This window comes from Pseudopipra pipra, chromosome 25 (genome assembly GCF_036250125.1).
Source record: "Pseudopipra pipra isolate bDixPip1 chromosome 25, bDixPip1.hap1, whole genome shotgun sequence".
Classification (NCBI taxonomy): Eukaryota; Metazoa; Chordata; class Aves; order Passeriformes; family Pipridae; genus Pseudopipra; species Pseudopipra pipra.
Genome location: NC_087573.1, coordinates 3,343,136 through 3,363,141, shown reverse-complemented (window position 1 = coordinate 3,363,141; position 20,006 = coordinate 3,343,136). Strand labels below are relative to the sequence as shown.

The following is a 20,006-nucleotide window of genomic DNA, read 5'->3' as shown; positions in this document are numbered from 1 at the left end:
TATGCTAACGAGGCACCATCCTCCTAATCATTTCCTTGCTCCTTGCTCATCCCTGGAGAAGGAGCATTCCTACCTGCCCAAGAGCCATGTCACTCTACAGCTCATGTCAGGGAGCTCCTGTTTGCCTCTCTCCTCAGTTCCATCTGGGATGGGAGCAGCTCTTTCACTGCAGACCCACGTTGAGAGGAGTGGGGCATCACAACTGCCGGGCTCCCCGCACATCTCAGCTTTCACACCCTCTCCCTGCTACTTCCCATCACTTCCCACACCTTCCCTCACTTTTTCCATCTTCCACAAACCAGGCACAGGAAAATATGGCCCCCTCTGAACATGACAAGCTTGGCTGTCATACCCATTTCCAGCAAAAAGGGGGGCTCTCACTGAAAACATCACCCGTGCTACGGGTGTTCTTGTCAGGCTGAGAAAGGCCCAAGTAAAAAGTGTTCTTCAGCCACCTCAGGGCCTTAACTGGAATGGTGCAACCTGGATTAAATTGGGTGTTGGAATTTAGTGCTGTGCTCTTCAACATCCTCTGAGCTGCCTCATTTGCCACAGTGACTGCAGAGTGATTATCTCCAGTGATAAGTGGCAGCTTTGCACATCAACTGGGGTTGAGTTCTCGGACTTGTAAAACTGTGGTTTGAAAGAGGAAGCAGTTAAAGCCTTTATTTATGAGTTGCTGGTAAGCAGGAGTGTGGAAGCTTTTCCATTTTTTTCCTTCAAAACAGCCTTCCAGAGCACTTCACTGCCACGATGCTGCTGAAGGGAAGCTGTGAGCTTCAGGAGATGTCTCCAGAGAGGGGAACAGCCCCTCAGTGCTGAGGAGTTTGCAGCTCTGTGGGAAGGCAACACCTGATTTTGCTGCCTGAGCACGGAGGACGCGAGATACTGAAAGAAGTTTGCACCTTGAAGTCACTGGAACGACTGAGCAGCAGCCACTGAAGACAAATCCCACGCAGGGTTCTCGATGCCCGGGTCTCCTCCCGCAGCTCAGGCCAGGGTGGGAGCACCATCATGCCAAACAACAGCCTGGCACTGAGCAGCCTGGATGGCATTTACATCGGCACTGAGTGCTTGGTGGCTTTGTTTGCCACTCTGGGCAACGTCCTGGTGATCTGGGTGGTGAGGCTGAGCTCGGCCTTCCAGAACACCACCCTGCACTTCATCGCGTCGCTGGCGCTGGCCGACATCGCCGTGGGGGTGCTGGTGGTGCCCCTGGCCGTCGTGGTGAGCCTGGGCATCCCCCTGCACTTCTACACCTGCCTCTTCATGTGCTGCCTCATGGTGGTTTTCACCAACGCCTCCATCCTCTCCCTCCTGGCCATCGCCATCGACAGGTACCTGCGAGTGAAGCTGCCCACCAGGTGAGTGCTGCACCTCCACGCTCTCTGAGAGGAGTAACAGGATGATGCCACTCCCTTTTCTGCTTTATCTGGACTGCTTTTATTAGTTAAAGATGGACAAGAAAGTAGCCTGGCCTTTAATGCTCCTTAAAAATTATTACACCACAAATTATTATGTCACCTGTGGTGTAATAATTAGTGCCATTTTCGTGCCATCCTAGGCAACTACAACTCTGCAGGCTGGTTTGTTTTGATTGTCATGGAAGGATTCAGCAGGCTGAATCAATGTAAAATCCATCTAATAGTTATTATTAGGGTTTCTGAGGCAGGTCTTGTAAATAAAACTCTGTTTAGTGTTTGCTGAAAACACAGAAGTAGTAACAAACACACTAAGGGTTAACTTAGGTCATTCACCCTTTATATTTGAGTGGAAAAGCACATAAACTAAAAATGCAAAGCATAACCTCAAGCAGCAAAGAAATCATCATTTCAAGGGAAAGGGCATATGAAATTGAAAAGCAAAATAAAGACTAAGGTACACCCAAAGAAGGTGAGAAATAAGATGGAATTGCTAATGGCAGCAAAGCAGTATCTTGGCAAGAGAAGCACTAAAATCATAGTTAAACAATAAATAATATGGATGAAAACATCCAGTTATAAACAGGGGAAGTTAAGCACAATTCTTACTGATGCTGCAATGTAACTGTTACAAATGTAGGGTTGGGTCTTGTTGCAAGATAAGGTTTGTTTTCACCCCCTAAAGAAAAAAAAAAAACAACAAAAAACTAATGCTCCATTTTCTGATGATGAAACTTTAGTATCTGAAGGTGTGAGTGCTTGAAACCATCCTTTACTATTTTAAACCCTCCCGTTTAACACAGCCTGGGTTTTCTTCCCCCACAGGTATAAAAGAATCACTACAGAGAGAAGAGTTTGGTGGGCACTGGGGCTGTGCTGGGCTCTGTCCCTGCTGGTTGCACTTGTCCCCATGTTTGGCTGGAACAAGTCAAGAGACTCCAACTTCCCCCGGTGCCGCTTCATGTCCGTGATGAGCATGGATTACATGGTGTATTTTGGCTTCTTCACGTGGATCCTTGTCCCCCTGCTCATCATGTGTGCCCTGTATGCTGAAATCTTCCACATCATCAGGACAAAGCTGAGTCAAGGCACAAGCAGCGTGAGAGGGGCTGGAGCTTTTTATGGGCAGGAGTTCAGGATGGCCAAGTCTCTTGCGCTCGTTCTCTTCCTGTTTGCAATATCCTGGCTGCCTCTGTGCATCATAAACTGCATTTCCTATTTTTACCCTGAGACTCAGATCCCCCAGTTTTGGATGTACTTAGGAATCCTGTTATCCCACGCCAATTCTGCCATGAACCCCATTGTCTACGCCTGCAAGATAAAGAAGTTCAAAAGCACGTACCTTTTGATTTTAAGGACCTATATCCTGTGCAAAAACCCAGACCCGGCTCTTACAGAGCAAACAACAGACCCACCATCATAAATTAAGTCTGTATAGACCAGGCAACTGATAAACCACTTGGCTTTGCTAAGGAACTCATGGGAAAATGAAGCAACATGTAGATCTGAAGGTTACCCTAAAGCTGTATGTGAATATATGTCTTTGTATTATATCAGTCCAAAACACAGAAGGAAATACTGTCTAGTGTCGAGGGGTTTTTTGTTCTTTTTTAACATAAGGGTTGGAAGAATTGACTGAAAAACAGGCTAAATGTGTTCCTTGCTGTTTGTAATCCAGCAGCTCACAACCTCACTGTTTTCACATCTTTTGTCTTCTCTGTCCATTTAGACTAAAACTTGAGTCTGGTCAACTTGTGCTGCAGCCAGGGTTGTCACATTGTCATGAATAATAATAATAACTATTAGATGGATTTTACATTGATTCAACCTGCTGAATCCTCCCCTAACAATCAAAACAAACCAGCCTGCAGAGTTGTAGTTGCCTAGGATGGCACGAAAATAGCACTAATTATTACACCACAGCTGACACAGCCCCCTTTTAAGGAACATGGGTCAAACTGAAAATAGGTCATTAAAGGCCAGGCTACTTTCTTGTCCATCTTTAAATAATAATCCAGATAAAGCAGAAAAGGGAGTGCATCATCCTGTTACTTATCTTAGAGAGTGTTGGCATCTGCTCCTTTAGCTGAGACCAGACATCTCATTTCTTATCTGATGCAACCCTTGTCCCAGCCAAAGCTCTGCCTCCTTACACAGTTCAACTCGATAGATAAACAAGCCAAAGGAAGGCACTGCACAAGTACATCAGAGTTTGGTGCATGATCTCTAATGATCAGTGATGGAACCGATTGCTTTCAGCAGAAAAACAGGTCCCACCTCACGAGCAGGAAATTATTGGTGAGAACAATGCACGGGGGGGACTTTGCTGATGTGTTTCTGGTGAACTGAGGAAAGAGGGAGCAACACTGCACCAAATTCCTGGCAGGCTGCCTGCCAAACTCCAAGGGAACAAGGTACAAGGATTGGGAGGAAGAACAGAGAGGGGACTGAGAGCAGGGGAAGTCATCCTGCCTTCTGAGAACAAGCTCCCTGGCCCTGCTCTCCCTTCTGACGTTGCAACCAGATGTCAGCTCCAAAATGCCAGGGAATATCACAGGCACTGCTGTCCCTGCATCCTTCACAGCACCATTTACCCCATGAGCTGTTTCCACTCACCCTCCTAGAGCTGGACAATTTATGCTGGACACAGACACACTCAGACACATTCCTGCTGTGAAAGCTTGTCCTGAGGGAGAGAAAAGTGCAAACACTTTGAGCAGAAACCTCCTGAAACAGTGAAAATGGGAGAGCCAGAAACAGAGGACACAGAATCCTCTGTTCTGATTAGCAGATGCACTTGTCACAAGTTCCTGGAGCTACAGGAATTTTATTTAAGAGTTTGCTGGTGGCTGCCATTACAAGCTGTGTATGACCCTACAGAGCTCTTGGCACAGGAAAGGGAGAGACAGAGAGATGCTCTGGGATGAGTTTGGGGCTCAGCAGCAGCCACACAACAAAGAGGTTCTGTGTCACCTCCAAGGGCTGTGCCACACTCAGCCCCCCAGGTACACACCCACAAGGGCTGTGCTGGGGTTGGCAGCGTTTCACAGTGGACATGGAATGGTTGTGCTGAGTCTCAGTGAGGAAACACCTGCATGAAAACCCAACACCCCCGAGCTGGGCTCGAGGAGGGGGAAGCCTGTGGTGAGCCACCTCCCTTTGTTTTTCTAACTTATTGGTGTGGGGGAGTAACCTTTGTTCAAGCCAGGTAAATCTTCAGACCTTATTTCTCTCTGTTATTAATTTTAAACAAAAATTAAACTAAATTAAAAAACACTGTGCACAAACCACACTCATCCCTTATGAATCTCTTCACAGCAAAAAATACTAAGGAGTAATATGGTATTTTTCTCTCTTAAATAGAACTTGAAGAAACTGCCACGACTGAGATGAGAGCAGATAACAGCAAAGCAAAGACCATGGGCTGTACTGTGGAACAGTCTGTGGCCTGACCCACACACCAGATTTCAGAACATAGAAGTGTTTAGCCACACTTTTTCACGTGGTGGTCCCTTGGACCTCCAGCAGCTGCCGGGAGGAGGAGACAGGACAACCCACCGAGGGTGGCAGAGGTGGAGCCCCTGCTCTGCTGAGCGGGGCTGGAAAGGCACCAGAGCCCCGCGTTTAAGCGGAATTAAACCCAGCCCAGGCACGGCTTGGTGCTGCCATCAGGTGGCACATCCAGCATCGCTCCTCTGAAGCCTCTCAGATGTTTCGGCCGCAGCTCACAGGAGTTTGTAGGGCTCTTGTCCTGCCCCGGAGATCCCGCTGGAGGAGTGTTTGAACAGCACGCATGCAAATATCAGCGTTCTCAGAAAACAGAAGTACCTGCAAGAGTCTGGCACTCTCTGGTGACCGCAAACAAGGAGGTTTCTGAGGCCCCGAGGGCTGAGCCAGCAGGAAACATCCCTCCCATTCAGCCTTGAGCAGTTGGAGATCCCCGAACTCCCCGGGACGACAAACCTCCCATCCGGGGGAACGTGCAGAGGAGCTTCTCTGTGGCTGCTCAGAGTCACTCGTGGTAATTTATTCCCCAGCTGACGATGAAGGGATGATTTTTCCCTCTTTGCAACGTGTTTAGAACATTGTGGGTAATAACACGTGAATGAGAAATTTTGGCTGTCACGCTGTGATGGTGCATTGCTTTTATGGGACCCGATCAGGAAGCAGCATTTGCACACAAATATTTCATTATCATCACCTCAATAACAGAAAATAACTAATCAGAGCACTTGGCAATCAAAAAAATATGCCAAGTGCCATGGCTGGTGACAGAAAAGGGAAACACAAGGGCCCAGACGTGGATAGATGCAGTTCTCTTTGGTAGCTCAGTAATGGAAACTTTACAAGTGCAGGGAGATTTCTACAGAAGAGGAAATACTGTATTAAAAAAAAAAACCAAGGCACCTTCAATTTGCCCACATCCTTTGGCAATCGGTTTGGAACGGGAGACCTGCATTTCCCCTTGTGACTATAAAAAGAGCTGATGTTACAGATGGCAGTGCTGGCACCCTCAGGGCACTGCAGGCCTTGGTGGAATGTTCTGGTGGCTTTTGATGTTCAGAAAGTGGAAAAAACCATTTTTATTTCTCTTGGAACTTCATCATCACACAGCCAGTGGTGTCTGATTCTGCTGGAAGACCAGAGTGCTGTAGGTAACCTCGTTCTGAGGATGGGAGAGAAGCCACAAACATTACAGTGTTTAAGCACTGCCTGTCAGCAGGAATTTACCACTTTTAGTTTGTCCTCAACACCACACACCACAAACAGTCTGTCCTTACACATGGGGAATTAATATACACTAGGCTGGTTTGTGCCAGTGGTTAGTCAGTCTCAAATTTACCAAAGAATTAATATCACAAAGGCAAACTGCAGAAATCCTTGCCTTTTAAAAAGATTTCTCCTAAGCTGCCTAATCAGAGGTTTAGTTAAACCCTTGAAATACATGGAGAGTATAATATGGTGTTTCAGCTCTGTATTTTTCCTCCTAGTGCCCAGGGACCTCCTCAGTACATCCCTATACTTCTATAAACACAGGCTGAAGCCTTGGATGCCCAAAGTAAGCCCTTTTCCTTAGTCAAAAGAACTCCTGACTAACACTCAAGTCTCTCAAGCAAGTGACTTTTCTCCCTCCCACCCCCAAATTAATATTCACCACCCTGTCAAGAACGTGAAGTCTCTGCATTAAAGGTTAGAAATAACAGTTGTGACCTTTACCTGGGTGTTCCTGGCACATTCTCCAGGTGCTGTTTGCTGGAAGCAAACTTCCCCTTGGAAATTTTGGTGGGATTTCTTGCAATCTGGGAAGGAGAGGGATGTCAGCCTCAGCTGTCTGCACTGGGTTTGGAGGGGCTCGGTGGTGGGTGACAGACACACAACCTGTAAAATCTGTCACAGACCTGCCCTGCAAAGTGGGCATTTTGGGCTGCCAAGTCCCTGCCCACCTGCTGGAAGTGGCCAGGATGAAAGGGACTGAGAATTTAGTGTGGCCAGGGTTGGGATGAGAAAAACCCACGAGCAACAAAAACCTCCCCAGCTCATCAGTGGTCAAGTTAATTCTCCCACGAAAACAGCCCCTGAGGAGTTATTGGCAGGGGTGACCTGTTCATCAACGCAGGAGTTACTCCAGGCAGACACAATTTTAAAATTTCAAAGTAACTTCTGTAGTTATCACCACTCTGCTGTTACTCCCTCCTCTGTGCTACTTACTTTTTCTGGAGAGGTAGATGATGGCAAAAACCAGGACAGTCAGGAGGATGCCAGAGATGAAGGCCAGTGACATGTACAGTATTTCACGACTGTTCATACACAGAAAATCGTGTCAGAAGCCCCAGTTTTAACAGAGGTGTTGGAGCATCAGCAGTGCTCAAATTCACCAAACTTTATGGAGTGTTAACACATTTATCCCAAGCAGTATGAGATGAAAAGGTGCATATTTGCCTTAAGCATCACTAGTGCACAGACTAGGAAACTGCAATGAACTTTTTAAACCCCCAGGACATTAAATATGTGACATAAACCCCCTCCCTTGCAGAAGGAGGCTGCAGTCTCAGGGTTTGGAGGCAGGAAATAAAGGTGGAGCATTTACCTCTCAAACCAGCATTTAACTTGTGAAGCTTCTAATTCAGTGTGGACAGTGGTGTGGACAGTGGTGTGGATGGTGGTGGGGACAGTGGTGGGGACAGTGGTGGGGACAGTGGGAGTAGTAGAAGTGGGTGTAACTGGAACAGAAAAAAAAAATTATCAAATATTGGTTTTAAAACATATAAATTTCTCCAAACAACAAGAACTACATTCAGGCACGTGTCTGCCCAGGGCAGTGTTATTTTGTGTATAATTCTCTCTATCAGGGGGCTGAAAGTGGAACCACCAGACAGGAAAATGCAGTTGTTCATGTCATTACTGTCCCAGGGCAGCCTCTGGCAGCCATGCAGTTCTTCCACACACCCCCAACATCAGCTCAGGCAAGAACACTGCAGCTAAAAAAAACTGCCTAAAAACTAAAATACCTGGTTGTGAGGAACGGCCTCCCATTCTCTCCAAGCACTAATGGACAGGAAGAGAAGCTGAAAGGAGGGGAGGGGAAAAAAGTTGTATTTATATATACAGGTATGTAAGCAAAACAAACCTGTCGCCCTCTTTTAACTCGAAGACTTGATTTAGTTTTTATCCATTTTTTTAGGAATCTTATAAAACTGGCACAAAGCCACACAAACCCAGCAGTTCCTCAGCAGCAATCCTGCTTCCCAGTGTCTTGCTCCTGGCACACGTGGTCACTACGCCCTGATGGGCACGTTGCCTTCTTCCCCCAAAAATGGAGGATATTTAAGACTTAAAAAGCACCCACAGGATTATTTTTGCAAGAGCTAAAACCCAGTCCACTTTGTGAACCTTTTCATAATCAGCAGCTCTGAAAAATTCCCCCCTTGATGTTTTCCTTTCTGAAGTTAAATTGACTCTTCCCACCAAGGCAGGAACAGTAAGTTTCTTCCCAAATTTGGGGGTGGAATCTTGAAGAGAGGGCTGAAAGATAGGGAGTCTTAAAGACAGTCTACTACAAAATCCCTACCCTGGTATTTCTCACCACGTGGGTTTGCAATATGCGTGTTGTGAATAATGTGAAAAATATCACAACATGAAAATATCACAACATGAACATATCACAACATGAACATATCACAACATGAAAATATCACAACATGAAAATATCACAACATGAAAATATCACAACAAACTCTGCTGCTGCCACTTTTCCTACTGCACCCCATTGTTGCCCACATTGCAGAGGACTCAAACCATGAAGAGCTCCCAGTTTCCAACCCCAAACCTCCCAGTTTTGTGTTTGCAGGAACTAAAGGAACCAGAAATGATACAGCTCCATCTTACCTCCCACCATGGAGAACTCCCGGGGTGCCAGCACACCAGTTCAACCACTTGGCTTTGTGCAAAGAATCTGTCACACCAGCGAAAAGCCCCAATGTCATTGAGACGTGGGGTTACAAAAATGTGGAAGTTGAGCAACTTCACTTTTCTTATTTAAATTATCACAAGACAGGAAATTATGCACCTGCATTTTCTGGAACTGCTGAGCTAAAAAAAGTAAGGCAGGTTGAGTTTAGACTGCCTTAAAAGTCACGTTCTGACCCCCCAAAAACACGTTTTTTTGTGCTGTTGTATTGAAAAGTGGAGAAAACTCACTTTTCCCCCACTGAGAATTGTAGCAATTCTTAAAGAAGTGGGTACTGGGCACACCCCACTCTGCTCCCTGCAGTTCATGTACTAAATAAATCACTGCCCAGCACAAAAAGGATGAACTTATACAGGTCAGTGCTTTGCTCAGCTGAGATATTTGAGTTATAACAAAATCCTGCAGGGAAAAGTTTCCTTTGGAAAGAAAATGGAAGAGGTTTATCCTGTGTATTTTATCATAACAGACATGGAATTGTTTCTCTTGAGGCACAAGGAAAAAACCAAACCAACAGCTTTTTTTTCTCCTATGAAAATCCAGAAAAATCCCACCCTCTAAACTCACCCATTTCCCTGTTTTAAACTTATTACTGAAGTCATGTTTTCCGGTAGCTTTTGACATATTTCCTGCCAGATCACTCTTTTCCCAGAACCAAAACACTTTCATCACTACACAAAGCTTTGTTGTGAAAAGGGGGTTTTCAGCTCATTTTGAGAACAAGGACATTCATTCTGAGACACTCCAAGCCCAGGACCAGATCAACGGCAGCACAAATCACCGATTTTAGAACATTTGCAATGACAGCAAGTATCTGTGGGTTGTTATCACAGAGAATTCTAACCCAGAGATCACTTTGAGCACCAGAATTTGTCTCTGTGAAGTTGTGTATCTGATCTCTGCAAGTGTTCATGACCACACCAGGAATCCAGCACACACTGTGGCTGCAACTAACCCCCCCCTCTAAACAGCAGTGGTTGGGGTGACCCATCCAGCGACTTCAAACACAACCAGGCAACGACTGTTGGTAGTGAAACACGGCAGAGGGGTTGGGTTTTGTTTGTTTAATGATGTTTTAGACTCATAGTTTCCACCAGCAGTGCACTGAGACATGTCAGTGGGCTCAGATGAGGTCACACTGCTGCGTGTGCGCCCTTGGACAGCGCCTTCAGGTCCATGATGCACTTGGCAATGCTCTCCTTCTGCTGCAAGAGAGGGAAAACAGCTGTCAGCACACATCTCAAGCAAACTAGATTTTTAGTGCATTTTAGATAATCCTTTTTCACACCCCTGAGTTACAGATTTAAAGGGATGTAGCGAAATCAGAGGTTACATCCAAACAAGGACCTGCACTGAAGCAGGAATGGAAGTCATGGAATCCCAGAATGGTTTGGGTTCAGAGGGAGCTTAAAGCTCATCCAGTTCCATCCCTGCCATGGGCAGGGAACACCTTCCACTAGCCCAGGTTGCTCCAAGCCCCATCCAACCTGGCCTTGGACACTTCCAGGGATGGGGCAGCCACAGCTGCTCTGGGTAACAAAAGCACACAGTGCTGGAAACTTGGTTTTGTTCTGTTTCTTTCCTTAAAAGCAAGGACATCCAGAGCCCACCTGCAGACCTTGATCTGCCAAGGTCCTACACAGAGAACTCTGAGTCCCCTGCCCTGTGAGCTGCACATCTCATCACAGCTCAGCTCTGAGCTGCAACAACAAATGCTACACACAATTCTAGTTTAACACAAGCACCTGGTACCCAGGAACTGGGCTCCTTAGCTCTTCCTCAGCAGTAGGAATGTGCTGCAGCCACATTTGGAAGTCACCCAAGGACACCCATCATCTCCTGGCTTAAATTAGAATCCTTTGTAGCAAATCTTTGTACAGACTAAAACATAAAGCAGATAAAAAACAGCAAATACCTGTTGGGGTGTGATGCTCTGAATAACATTCTTCTCCACCCACTGAATCATGTAATCCTGTTCCTTCTGCCTCTTTAGGGTCTGCAGGGCCACTTGGTAGTCCAGCCTCTTCTTCACCTCGTTGTACACCATCATCATCCTCTCCCGGTAGTTGGCTTCCAGCAGCATCGCAACGTTATTCTGCACAAGCAGATGAAGTCAGGAGGTTAATGTTTGGCAAGAACACAAAGCAGCAGCAGAACTTGTTCTGTAGCAAAAGGGACAGAATCACAGGATGGTTTGGGCTGGAAGACACCTTAAAGATCATCCACTTCTACCCCCCTGCCATGGGCAGGGACACCTTCCACTGGCCCAGGTTGCTTCAAGTCCAGTCCAACCTGGCCTTGGACACTTCAGGGATGGGACAGACACCACCTCTCTGGGCAACCTGTGCCAGGGCCTCCCCACCCCCTGAGTAAACAATTCCTTCCTAATCTCTAATCTAACCCTTCCCTCAGTTTGAAGCCATTCCCCCCTGTCCTGTCACTATCTGCCCATATAAAAAGTCCTTCTCCCTCCTCTGAGTCTCTGGGTCAGGTGGTGGAAGTGGCCCTGTGTGCAACACACAGACAGCAAACAGTCTGTAACCTGCTGGGAGTACAGGAGGCTCCCAGATTGGGCAGGGCAGGCTGCAGGGGGGAGGGCAGCAGAGCTGGCACCACGTACCCTCTTTGCATCAAAGAGGTAAGAGCGGCCCTCGACCCGCCACTGCTCCTTCTTCTCCGCCTCAATGGCCTTCTGGAGCCCCTCGATGGCCTCGTTCTTCACAGCCAGAGCTTTGGCTACTTTCTCCTGGAAGAAGCAGCAAGAAACACCCTTCAGAATGAAAGTCAGGCTGAAGGAAAACAACCTGCAATTAACTTCTGGAATGGTGCATTAAGATTTGAGAAACGTCTGTGTGAACTGCCCTGCGCCAGGGCTGAGGTTCCAGGGTGGCAAAGCAGAGTTAAGGTTCAAAATCACAGAATCCCAGGATGGTTTGGGTTGAAAGGGACCTTAAAGCTCATCTCATTCCACCCCCTGCCACAGGCAGGGACACCTTCCACTAGCCCAGGTTGCTCCAGGCCCCGTCCAACCTGGCCTGGGACACTTCCAGGGATGGGGCAGCCACAGCTTCTCTGAGCAACCTGTGCCAGGGCCTCCCCACCCTCACATTTCTCCCTAATATCCACCCATCCCTGCCCTCTGCCAGTTTGAAGCCGTTTATACTTTAACAAAACCACTCCTTATTAACTACTACAAAGTCAGATTGTGGTTTCTTTGTTACCTCGTTAAGTTTGTCAGCAAAAGCTGCCACATCAGGCCCGAATCTCTTGATGCCATAAATGATGACTGACAATATACAAAGAGCTGCCACTGTCTCGTGGTTAACAACATAGATTTCCTTGGAAAGGAGGTAAAGCACGAGGCCAGTTCCCAGCATGTAGGGCCCTAAAGAAAAAAAAATAAAGCAGCATTATTTGTACAAGGCATGAAGAAACTCAATAAATTCAAACACCTGACAGGGAGCCAGTTTAAGGCTTACAAGAAGATCAGGAAGTGTTCTTTTTTTCCAGGACAAAAAGCAGAGTCGCAGTTCCACTCAGGGAAAGGTGCCAGGAGGAATCTCACCAGAAATGGAAGCAACTTGCACCTGGCACTGCTGCTTCTGCTCACTCAGAAACAGGCAAAAATCCCTGTTCAAGTGTTTTGAGGACCAAGAGGCAACTAAATCTTCCTACAAAATCAGGCTCATGGCATTTTTTTGCCTTTAAATGAAGTGTCTGACTTCAGAGCCAGGAGTGCAGCACTGGGTTGTCCTTCACAACCTGCACATGCAAAAAAACTAATTTTCACTAATATTTTACCTTTTCAGCAGCCAGAACTGGTGGACAGAACTACGTAACTAAAAATGGTAAAAGCAATGTAGGAAAGTTAAAACCTGTATTAGTAAACAGTAAAATAGCCTATATTAACCTGTGACTCCTGTTTTAGGGTAGAGAAACTGGAAAAACTCCTCGGGGATCAAACCATGACGAACTTCTCCTCCTTTCTCAGGCAGAGGTGGCAAAGGAGCCAAACTCTGCTGAGTTGTGTGTACTTGTCTTGTGGCGTGCAGCACACTATAAACAACAACAAAAAGTTTCAATTATGGCTCTTATTAAAAAACCAGACACAAATAATCCCCAAAACCACTCTCAAATGAGGCTCAAAGAGATTTCCAATTAAATAAGCAGGTAACAGGTGAGGCACTAAAATAGGTTCTCCAGAGAAGCTGAGGCTGCCCCATCCCTGGAAGTATCCAAGGTCAGGTTGGATGGGGCTTGGATAATGGAAGGTGTCCCTGCCCATGGCAGGGAGTGAAATGAGATGAGCTTTAAAATCCCTTCCCACCCAAACTATTCTGTGATTCAATGAAGTTGCCATTTATTGGATCGATGAAGTTGCCGTTTATTGGACGCACCTCCTTCCAGGAAGTGGGTGGGACTAAATAACCTCCAGAGGTTCCTTCCCACCGTCCCTATTTTACACTCACAGAGCGTTAATAAGAAAAATGAAGACAAACAGCCAGAATAACGTTGCTTAAGCACAAACAGAGGCTGGTTTCAGAGAGGCTCCCACAGTACTCACCCCACGGCCACGGGCGGCGGCGGCAGCGCCCTCAGCGCGGCGGGGGCTGGGGGGACAAGAGGGCACAGAGCGCGTCAGGGCAGAGCCCGGCCAAACACAGCAACGACCCCCCGCCCGCCACCCCCGGCCACTCACCGGCGCGGAGGACGAGGCGGGAGAGCATGGCCGGAGCGGGAAAGCAGCGGGAATCCTCGGGAAAGCAGCGGGAAGAGCGGCGGGACGCGACCCCTCGTCCCGGTGACCGCCCGGCCGCCTCGGCGCTGAGATGGCGGCGGAGGAACTCTCGCGAGAGGTGAGCTCAGAGGCAGGGCGGGGAGGCGGGCGCTCTCGCGAGAGGAGGCGGCGGCGGGAGACACGTGTGGGGGGCGCCGCCGGCTCCGCTCCCGCTGCCGCTCCCGCCATGGAGGAGCCGCCGCTCCCGCAGCTCCCGCAGCTCCCCACGGCCCCCTCGGGGGACGCGGCGGCTCCACCGGCCCCCGTAGACGGCGAGCCCGCGCCCGCGGCCGGCCCCGAGTGGAACATCCCGCCCAACGCGCCCGCCTGCATGGAGCGGCACCTGGAGCGCGCGCGGTACCGCGCAGGTAACGGGGGGGGGAGGCAGCGGCGTGAGGGGTGTCCGGGGTGTTCCAGACGGTCCCCTCATGGCTCCCCTGGTGTGTCTCTCCTGGTCTCTCTCCCGCAGACGGGGCCCTGCTGCTCGGCGCGTCCGGGCTGAACGGGCGCTGCTGGGCCGGGTCGCTGTGGGTGTTCGCCGACCCCCGGCGCGCCCCGAGCGAGGGGTTCTGCACGGCCGGCGTGCAGACGGAGGCGGGGGTGGCCGACCTGTGCTGGCTGGCGGACAGGGGCATCCTGGTGGCCTCCGACTCCGGTAAGCAACGGGGATACCCCCTCTTCCCCTCTGTTCCCCATCCTTTGCTGAGGTGTGTCCCCTCTCCCGCTGAGGTGGGTGTCACCTGCCCCTCCACGGACGCGGGTGACATCCCTGCTTTGCAGAGGTGGGTGACATCCCCACTCAGTGGAGTGACCCTCCACTGAGATGGGTGACATCCCCACTTCACTGAAGTGGGTGACCCTTTCCCCATCTCATGGGTGGGTTTTTCTTACCTTTTCACTGTGGTGGGTGTTCCCTTCTCCTTCATTGAGGTGTCCCCTCCTTCCCCTTCTCTGAGGTGGTTGACCACTTGCCCCTGCCTTCACTGAGGTGGGTGACATCCCTCCTCCCCTGAGCTGGGTGTCCCCTCGCTTCCCCTTCATTGAGGTGGGTGTTGCCTTCCCCTCCTCTGAGGTGAGTGACATCCCTAGTTCACTGAGGTGGGTGACCCTCTCCCTGTCTCATGGGGACGTTTTCACTGCAGTGGGTGTCCCCTTCCTCTTATCTGAAGTGGGTGTCTCTTACCCTTTCACTGGGGTGGGTGTCCCCTCCCTTCCCCTTCACTGAAGTGGGTGTCATAGGTGGGTATCCCTTCCCCTTTCACTGAGGTGAGTGTCCCCCCACACCCCCAGGTGCCGTGGAGCTGTGGGAGCTGGAGGAGAACGAGACCCTCATCGTGAACAAGTTCTGTAAATACGAGCACGACGACATCGCCACGTCGGTGTCGGTCCTGGCCGGCAGCACCCAGGCTGTCAGCGGGGGCAGGGACTTCTGGTGAGTGTCCCCAGCCTGGTGAGTGCCCCCAGCCTGGTGTCCAGCGCCCCAGGGCTGGTGCTGGGTGCTGACTGCTCGCTCTTGTCCACAGTGTGAAGGTCTGGGACATCCCAGAGCAGACGGTGCTGCACTCCTACAGAGGTGAGTTCCAAACCACCCCATTGCCCTGCTCCTCCTGGCCCCTCAGCTCCTGCTGCAGGCTGAGCTTCCTCCTGCAGCATCTCCAGTGACCTCCCACCTGCCAAACCTCACTCAGGGCTGTGACTGTATATTTGCCAGTCTTGTGAAGTTTTTGCCATAGTTTTATTTTGTAGTCTGTTGTTCATTTCTCCCCACGGAACAAATGCTGTAAGGTTTAGTTTGCCTTGCATCCCTGAAGTGTATTTTAGAGTATTTCTTCTGCACTGAAATCTTTCTTCTACTGAGCCATGTTTGTTTTGAACAACAGCCCATTTGAGATGCTGATCTCTGGAGATGTGATGTCATCATCTCTGGAACAGCAGAGACCATACTTCAGAATCATAGAATCACAGGATGGTTTGGGTTGAAAGGGACTTTAAAGCTCATCTCATTCCACCCCCTGCCATGGGCAGGGACACCTTCCACTAGCCCAGGTTGCTCCAAGCCCCGTCCAACCTGGCCTTGGACACTTCCAGGGATGGGGCAGCCCCAGCTTCTCTGGGCAACCTGTGCCAGGGCCTCCCAACCCTCCCAGGGAAGAATTTCTTCCACATATCATTTAACCCTTCCCTCTGTTAGTTTGAAACCATTGCCCCTTGTCCTGTCACTGTCTGCCCATAGAAAAAGTCCCTCTCCCTCCTTTTTCGAAGCCCCCTTCCATCACACTTTGATCCTGTCTGGAGAGGTTCCCTCAAGCTCAGCTGTGTCACAGGCACTTGTGGTTGGGTTTGGCAGCTCATTGCTTTGGCAGGAAGCAGTTGGCTGTTGCTGAGTGGAAGTTACTGGGTGTCTGGGCATAAACTGTTCTTAGTTACCCTGCTGACCCTTCAGAGGTCCTTGGGAATACGCAGGAAAGTTGGATACAATCTCTGAGGCTCTTTATCCTTTTGTGCTTTGGTAGCTCACTCGGCGGCAGTGACATGTGTGGCTTCCTGTCCTGGTAAGGACACTGTGTTCCTGTCCTGTGCTGAGGTAAAGCTCACTCTGTTGTCTAAATCTGCCTGATAAAAATGAGATTTAATTTTAGTTATTTACAGTTTAATGCACTCAGAAACCACCTCTTGTGTTACAAGCTGCATACCTGAGTTAGTAGAGTATTCCAGTTTGATAAGTTGATAATCAGCTTACCAGTCTGATTCCTAGAGGTCTGTATTGAATTTTGGGAGCTCCTAGTTCTGTCCTGGGTGTGATTGAAGGCTGCAGTTAATGGCAGCATCATTTTAACCCAAAGGAAGAGGAGGGGGTGGTTTTGACTGGAGGTCAGCAGCAGTTCTGTAGTGAATGTGAGTTTATGCCACAAAGACATTGTAAAACCCTTTTTATTCCCTTTGGATTTATAGGACAACAGAACTTTACTCTGGGACACCAGATGCCCTAAACCAGCTACCCGAATTGGTATGTCTCTGTACACAGCCACTGCTTGTGCATGAGTTTGGGTTGGAAGAAATAAATTATTTTGTGCCTGACTTCTGTGTCTAACTCCCAGTCTAGTGATGTGATCCTAGAAAAGCCTGTTAAAACCTAAGGAGGTTAAAACAGAAGTATGATAAGCTTAAAATACTTGCCTTAGTGCTGTAGCAGTGCTAAATGAGATAGTACAAAGATATTCCTGCTCTGACTCTTTCCACACTCATCCCAATTTCTTCCCTTGCAGTTTGCAGTGCCTGTAATTACCTCCCTACCTCAATCATGTGGCATCCACAGAAAAGTGACATCTTTGTTTTGGGTAAGAACCTTGGCTTTCACCAGGCAGGTCAAGCTCTTTTGTTTTCACAGTGACCATTTTGCTCCTAACTTCCTTCTCCCTCTGCTCCAGGTGATGAAAGTGGAACAGTTGCACTAGTAGACACAAAGAATCCTGACTCTGCCCTCAGTGCCACTGTGCACGCCCGGAGCATCACGGGCTTTGCATTCTCTGCACACAGGTACAGTCTGATACACTGCTGTAGGACATGTGACTGCATCCCCTTGAAAACCTTATTATTTTGGGGGGTAAAACAAAAAAGAAAGTACTAGTTGTCTTCTTATCAATAAGATTGTAGCAAAGAGTAGAGTAAACCAAACAACATCTCACTTTTGACACGTGTGATTATCTGTGAGAACAATTCTGCAGTTTCAGAACTACTGACCCACTTGCTGTGGGGATTTTTCTAATTAAAGCCACCTCTGACTGAAGAAGGATCACTTGTTTTCTGACTCTAATAAAATATTCTCAGTGCACTGACAACCTGCCAAACAACGGTGAAAACATTTTTGTAAGATTTTGTGCCTCTTAATTCACTGTACCTGGGTGAGGATCACTAGGAATCCTACTTTTCATAAGTTTATCCCTAACAATTCGTGTATTTGATTGTTCTAAGCATGGTTTCATCTCTGTCCTCCAGTTCACCCTTACTGGCTTCAATCAGTGAAGACTGTTCAGTTGCTGTTCTTGACTCAGACCTCACAGAGGTGTAAGTACAGGCAGAACATGTTCACTCTTGTGGCTGTCTTACTGTCTTCTCAAGTTAATTATTTATCTGTAGAATCCCAGAGTGATTTGGGTTGGAAGGGACCTTAAAAATGTCTTCTTTCAACCCCTGCCATGGGCAGGGACACCTTCCACTAGCCCAGGTTGCTCCAAGCCCTGTCCAACCTGACCTTGGACACTTCCAGGGGTGGGGAGTCCACAACTTCTCTGGGCAACCTGGAGGTGAAAATATTCCTAAATGGGGGAGCATCATCCAAAAAAACCCTAGCAGTTAGGAATTGCAGAAGCCTATAAACTCTCAGTGTTTCCTGGCTAATGGAATGTTGGTGTTTTCCAGGTTCAGAAACCGTTCTCATCGAGACTTTGTTAAAGGCTTATCCTGGTCTCCTTCAGACGATGCCTTGCTCACTACAGTTGGATGGGATCATCAGGTTTTACATCACACTGTCCCTGTACCAACTGGTGAAGCTTCTGGAGTCAACTGTGTAAAAGAATAGTTTTATAAACTCATGGTCCAAGTTCCTTCCTGGCATCACTTTGATTCTGCTGAAGTCAAAGGTGTGTGTGAACTGGAGCGGGGATGGTCTGTTGTCTGCCTTGAGGCTTGTGGCTCAGAAGGTTCCTGTAGTAATTTTGAATTAGGCCTGAGTTAGTTACAAACCAAGCTTTGCCCTCTCCTCGGGAGTGCTTCTGTAATATGACTTCAGTTTTACCCAGAGGAAAAAAAAAAATTTGCTTCAGGTACAGAGGAGACTTGGAGAGATGGGGAATTAGGTGTAATGAAAAATAAACTTAGTCAAAAAGATTGGATTCCTCCCTCAGTTCCCCAAACCACCCATGGCATTAACAGAAACATTTTCTGAGGAGGTTTAACAACACACCTTCTCTCAGGTGGGTGTGAGAGCCTTGCCCTTGAGCAAAGTTCTTTGCTCTGAAATTTAATTCTTCCAGTGGAATGGGAAGACATGTTCTAATTCAAAGACTAGAAGGGTTCCAGTGTTGTCCTTAGTGCAGCACTTGGTTTAGAGCATTGGGCTTCAGTACCAGTGTGGATCCTGTGCTGAGCACTGCTTGTGCACTGGTATCAACACCTGTGCTTGGTGAGAGGAGTCCTGTACACTGTATAATGAGGCTCCCAGCTGTAGCCCTGTAATTAAACACCTTTGTGATGGTGCTGAAATCCTGGGACCTGTGATGCTCAGCCCCAGGGCCAGTTAAAGGGACTGAAAGCCAGAAGTGAGCAGTTGCTGTGCTGTTTGACACCATATTTCATCTCCTCTGGGCTGAAGGCGACTTACTCAAAGATAAGACCTGTGAACAAAAGGTTTCTGTAAGGGAAAAACTGGACTAAGGACTTCAGTTGTCATTTGCTTGCTCCTGTAACAGGCTCTGCTTAGTGATAAACCAGACTCCTCGTGCACTTGTGATGAGTGACTCTTGTGCCAGAGACTGAGGGGACAGAACACTCCCATAATCCCCAAAACAGACTCCACACATAATCCCTAGAGGTGTTTTTTTGTCATATATCACATCCATTTCTAACTAAACTGTTTCCCTGGAACATATTTAACTGAAAAAAAAAAAAAGTCATTGCTCTGCATGAATTGCTGCTGCTCTAGATATGGCTTGGTCTGGCCTAGTATCTCCTAGACAGAATTAAGCAAGTCTTGGCTAATGAAACAAAAATACTGTTGAAATGAATGTTACCACTGGTTCTTTAGCATGATAGCAACACTTCAATGTACACTGCTTCCAGTGTTTATCCCTGCATACACATAGGTTTAGTTGTGCAAAGCCCACACTTAATTTTTAGGCAGACTAAGCTTTCCCAGGCTCTGGACTTTTCTCATAGTCTTTGTAAACCTCACCTGCTGCTTCTTTAACTCCCATGTCATACAGGTGTTTACAGAGCAAACCTCCTGTTCTAGAGCAGTGTATGACAAGGAGAAGGTAAATGATGATAAAAACTGACACGTTTCCTCAAAAAATCCCCTTGGAACCACAAAGTCCCCTCTTGGGGACCTCTGATGCTGTACTGAAACAGGTCTTGTGCTGGTTCTGAAAAAGTTGTCTTGGCAGATGGTTTTTAAATAAATCATAGTTTTCATTTGTAACTGGGTTTAAAGTTTCACTGGGCCAGTTCTGTAGCACTGAAGAGCCAGCTGAGATCATTCACACTGTTCAAGTTGTGGTTTCAGTCCCTGATATTAAAACTGTTCTTAAATAAATGATCACTGTATTCCTGTTTAATGCCAGGGTGC

The 20,006-nt window shown here is 48.0% G+C and overlaps 3 protein-coding genes and 1 long non-coding RNA gene across 4 annotated transcripts; 2 read left to right on the top strand and 2 right to left on the bottom strand.

The window, feature by feature from the left end:
• Nucleotides 1-676: 676 nt before the first annotated feature.
• On the top strand, nucleotides 677-3,002 carry ADORA3 (adenosine A3 receptor). The gene is made up of 2 exons (XM_064635970.1): nucleotides 677-1,364; nucleotides 2,247-3,002. The coding sequence occupies exons 1-2, from the start codon at nucleotides 1,015-1,017 to the stop codon at nucleotides 2,842-2,844; spliced, it is 948 nt and encodes a 315-aa protein (XP_064492040.1). The 5' UTR covers nucleotides 677-1,014; the 3' UTR covers nucleotides 2,845-3,002.
• A 2,199-nt stretch (nucleotides 3,003-5,201) lies between these two features.
• LOC135402627 (uncharacterized) lies at nucleotides 5,202-7,867 on the bottom strand. Its single transcript, XR_010425194.1, has 3 exons — nucleotides 7,131-7,867; nucleotides 6,639-6,721; nucleotides 5,202-6,087 (listed from the first exon to the last, which is right to left on the bottom strand). It is a non-coding gene; the product is annotated as an uncharacterized LOC135402627 (long non-coding RNA).
• A 2,068-nt stretch (nucleotides 7,868-9,935) lies between these two features.
• On the bottom strand, nucleotides 9,936-13,719 carry ATP5PB (ATP synthase peripheral stalk-membrane subunit b). Its single transcript, XM_064635968.1, has 7 exons — nucleotides 13,586-13,719; nucleotides 13,451-13,496; nucleotides 12,797-12,942; nucleotides 12,108-12,271; nucleotides 11,507-11,632; nucleotides 10,802-10,981; nucleotides 9,936-10,091 (listed from the first exon to the last, which is right to left on the bottom strand). Exons 1-7 carry the CDS (start codon nucleotides 13,611-13,613, stop codon nucleotides 10,020-10,022), a joined length of 762 nt encoding a protein of 253 aa, XP_064492038.1. The 5' UTR covers nucleotides 13,614-13,719; the 3' UTR covers nucleotides 9,936-10,019.
• Nucleotides 13,716-19,973, top strand: WDR77 (WD repeat domain 77). Its single transcript, XM_064635967.1, has 10 exons — nucleotides 13,716-14,031; nucleotides 14,133-14,318; nucleotides 14,954-15,095; nucleotides 15,187-15,236; nucleotides 16,177-16,247; nucleotides 16,616-16,670; nucleotides 16,930-17,001; nucleotides 17,092-17,200; nucleotides 17,660-17,728; nucleotides 18,083-19,973. The coding sequence occupies exons 1-10, from the start codon at nucleotides 13,716-13,718 to the stop codon at nucleotides 18,240-18,242; spliced, it is 1,230 nt and encodes a 409-aa protein (XP_064492037.1). The 3' UTR covers nucleotides 18,243-19,973.
• The last annotated feature ends 33 nt before the right edge of the window (nucleotides 19,974-20,006 follow it).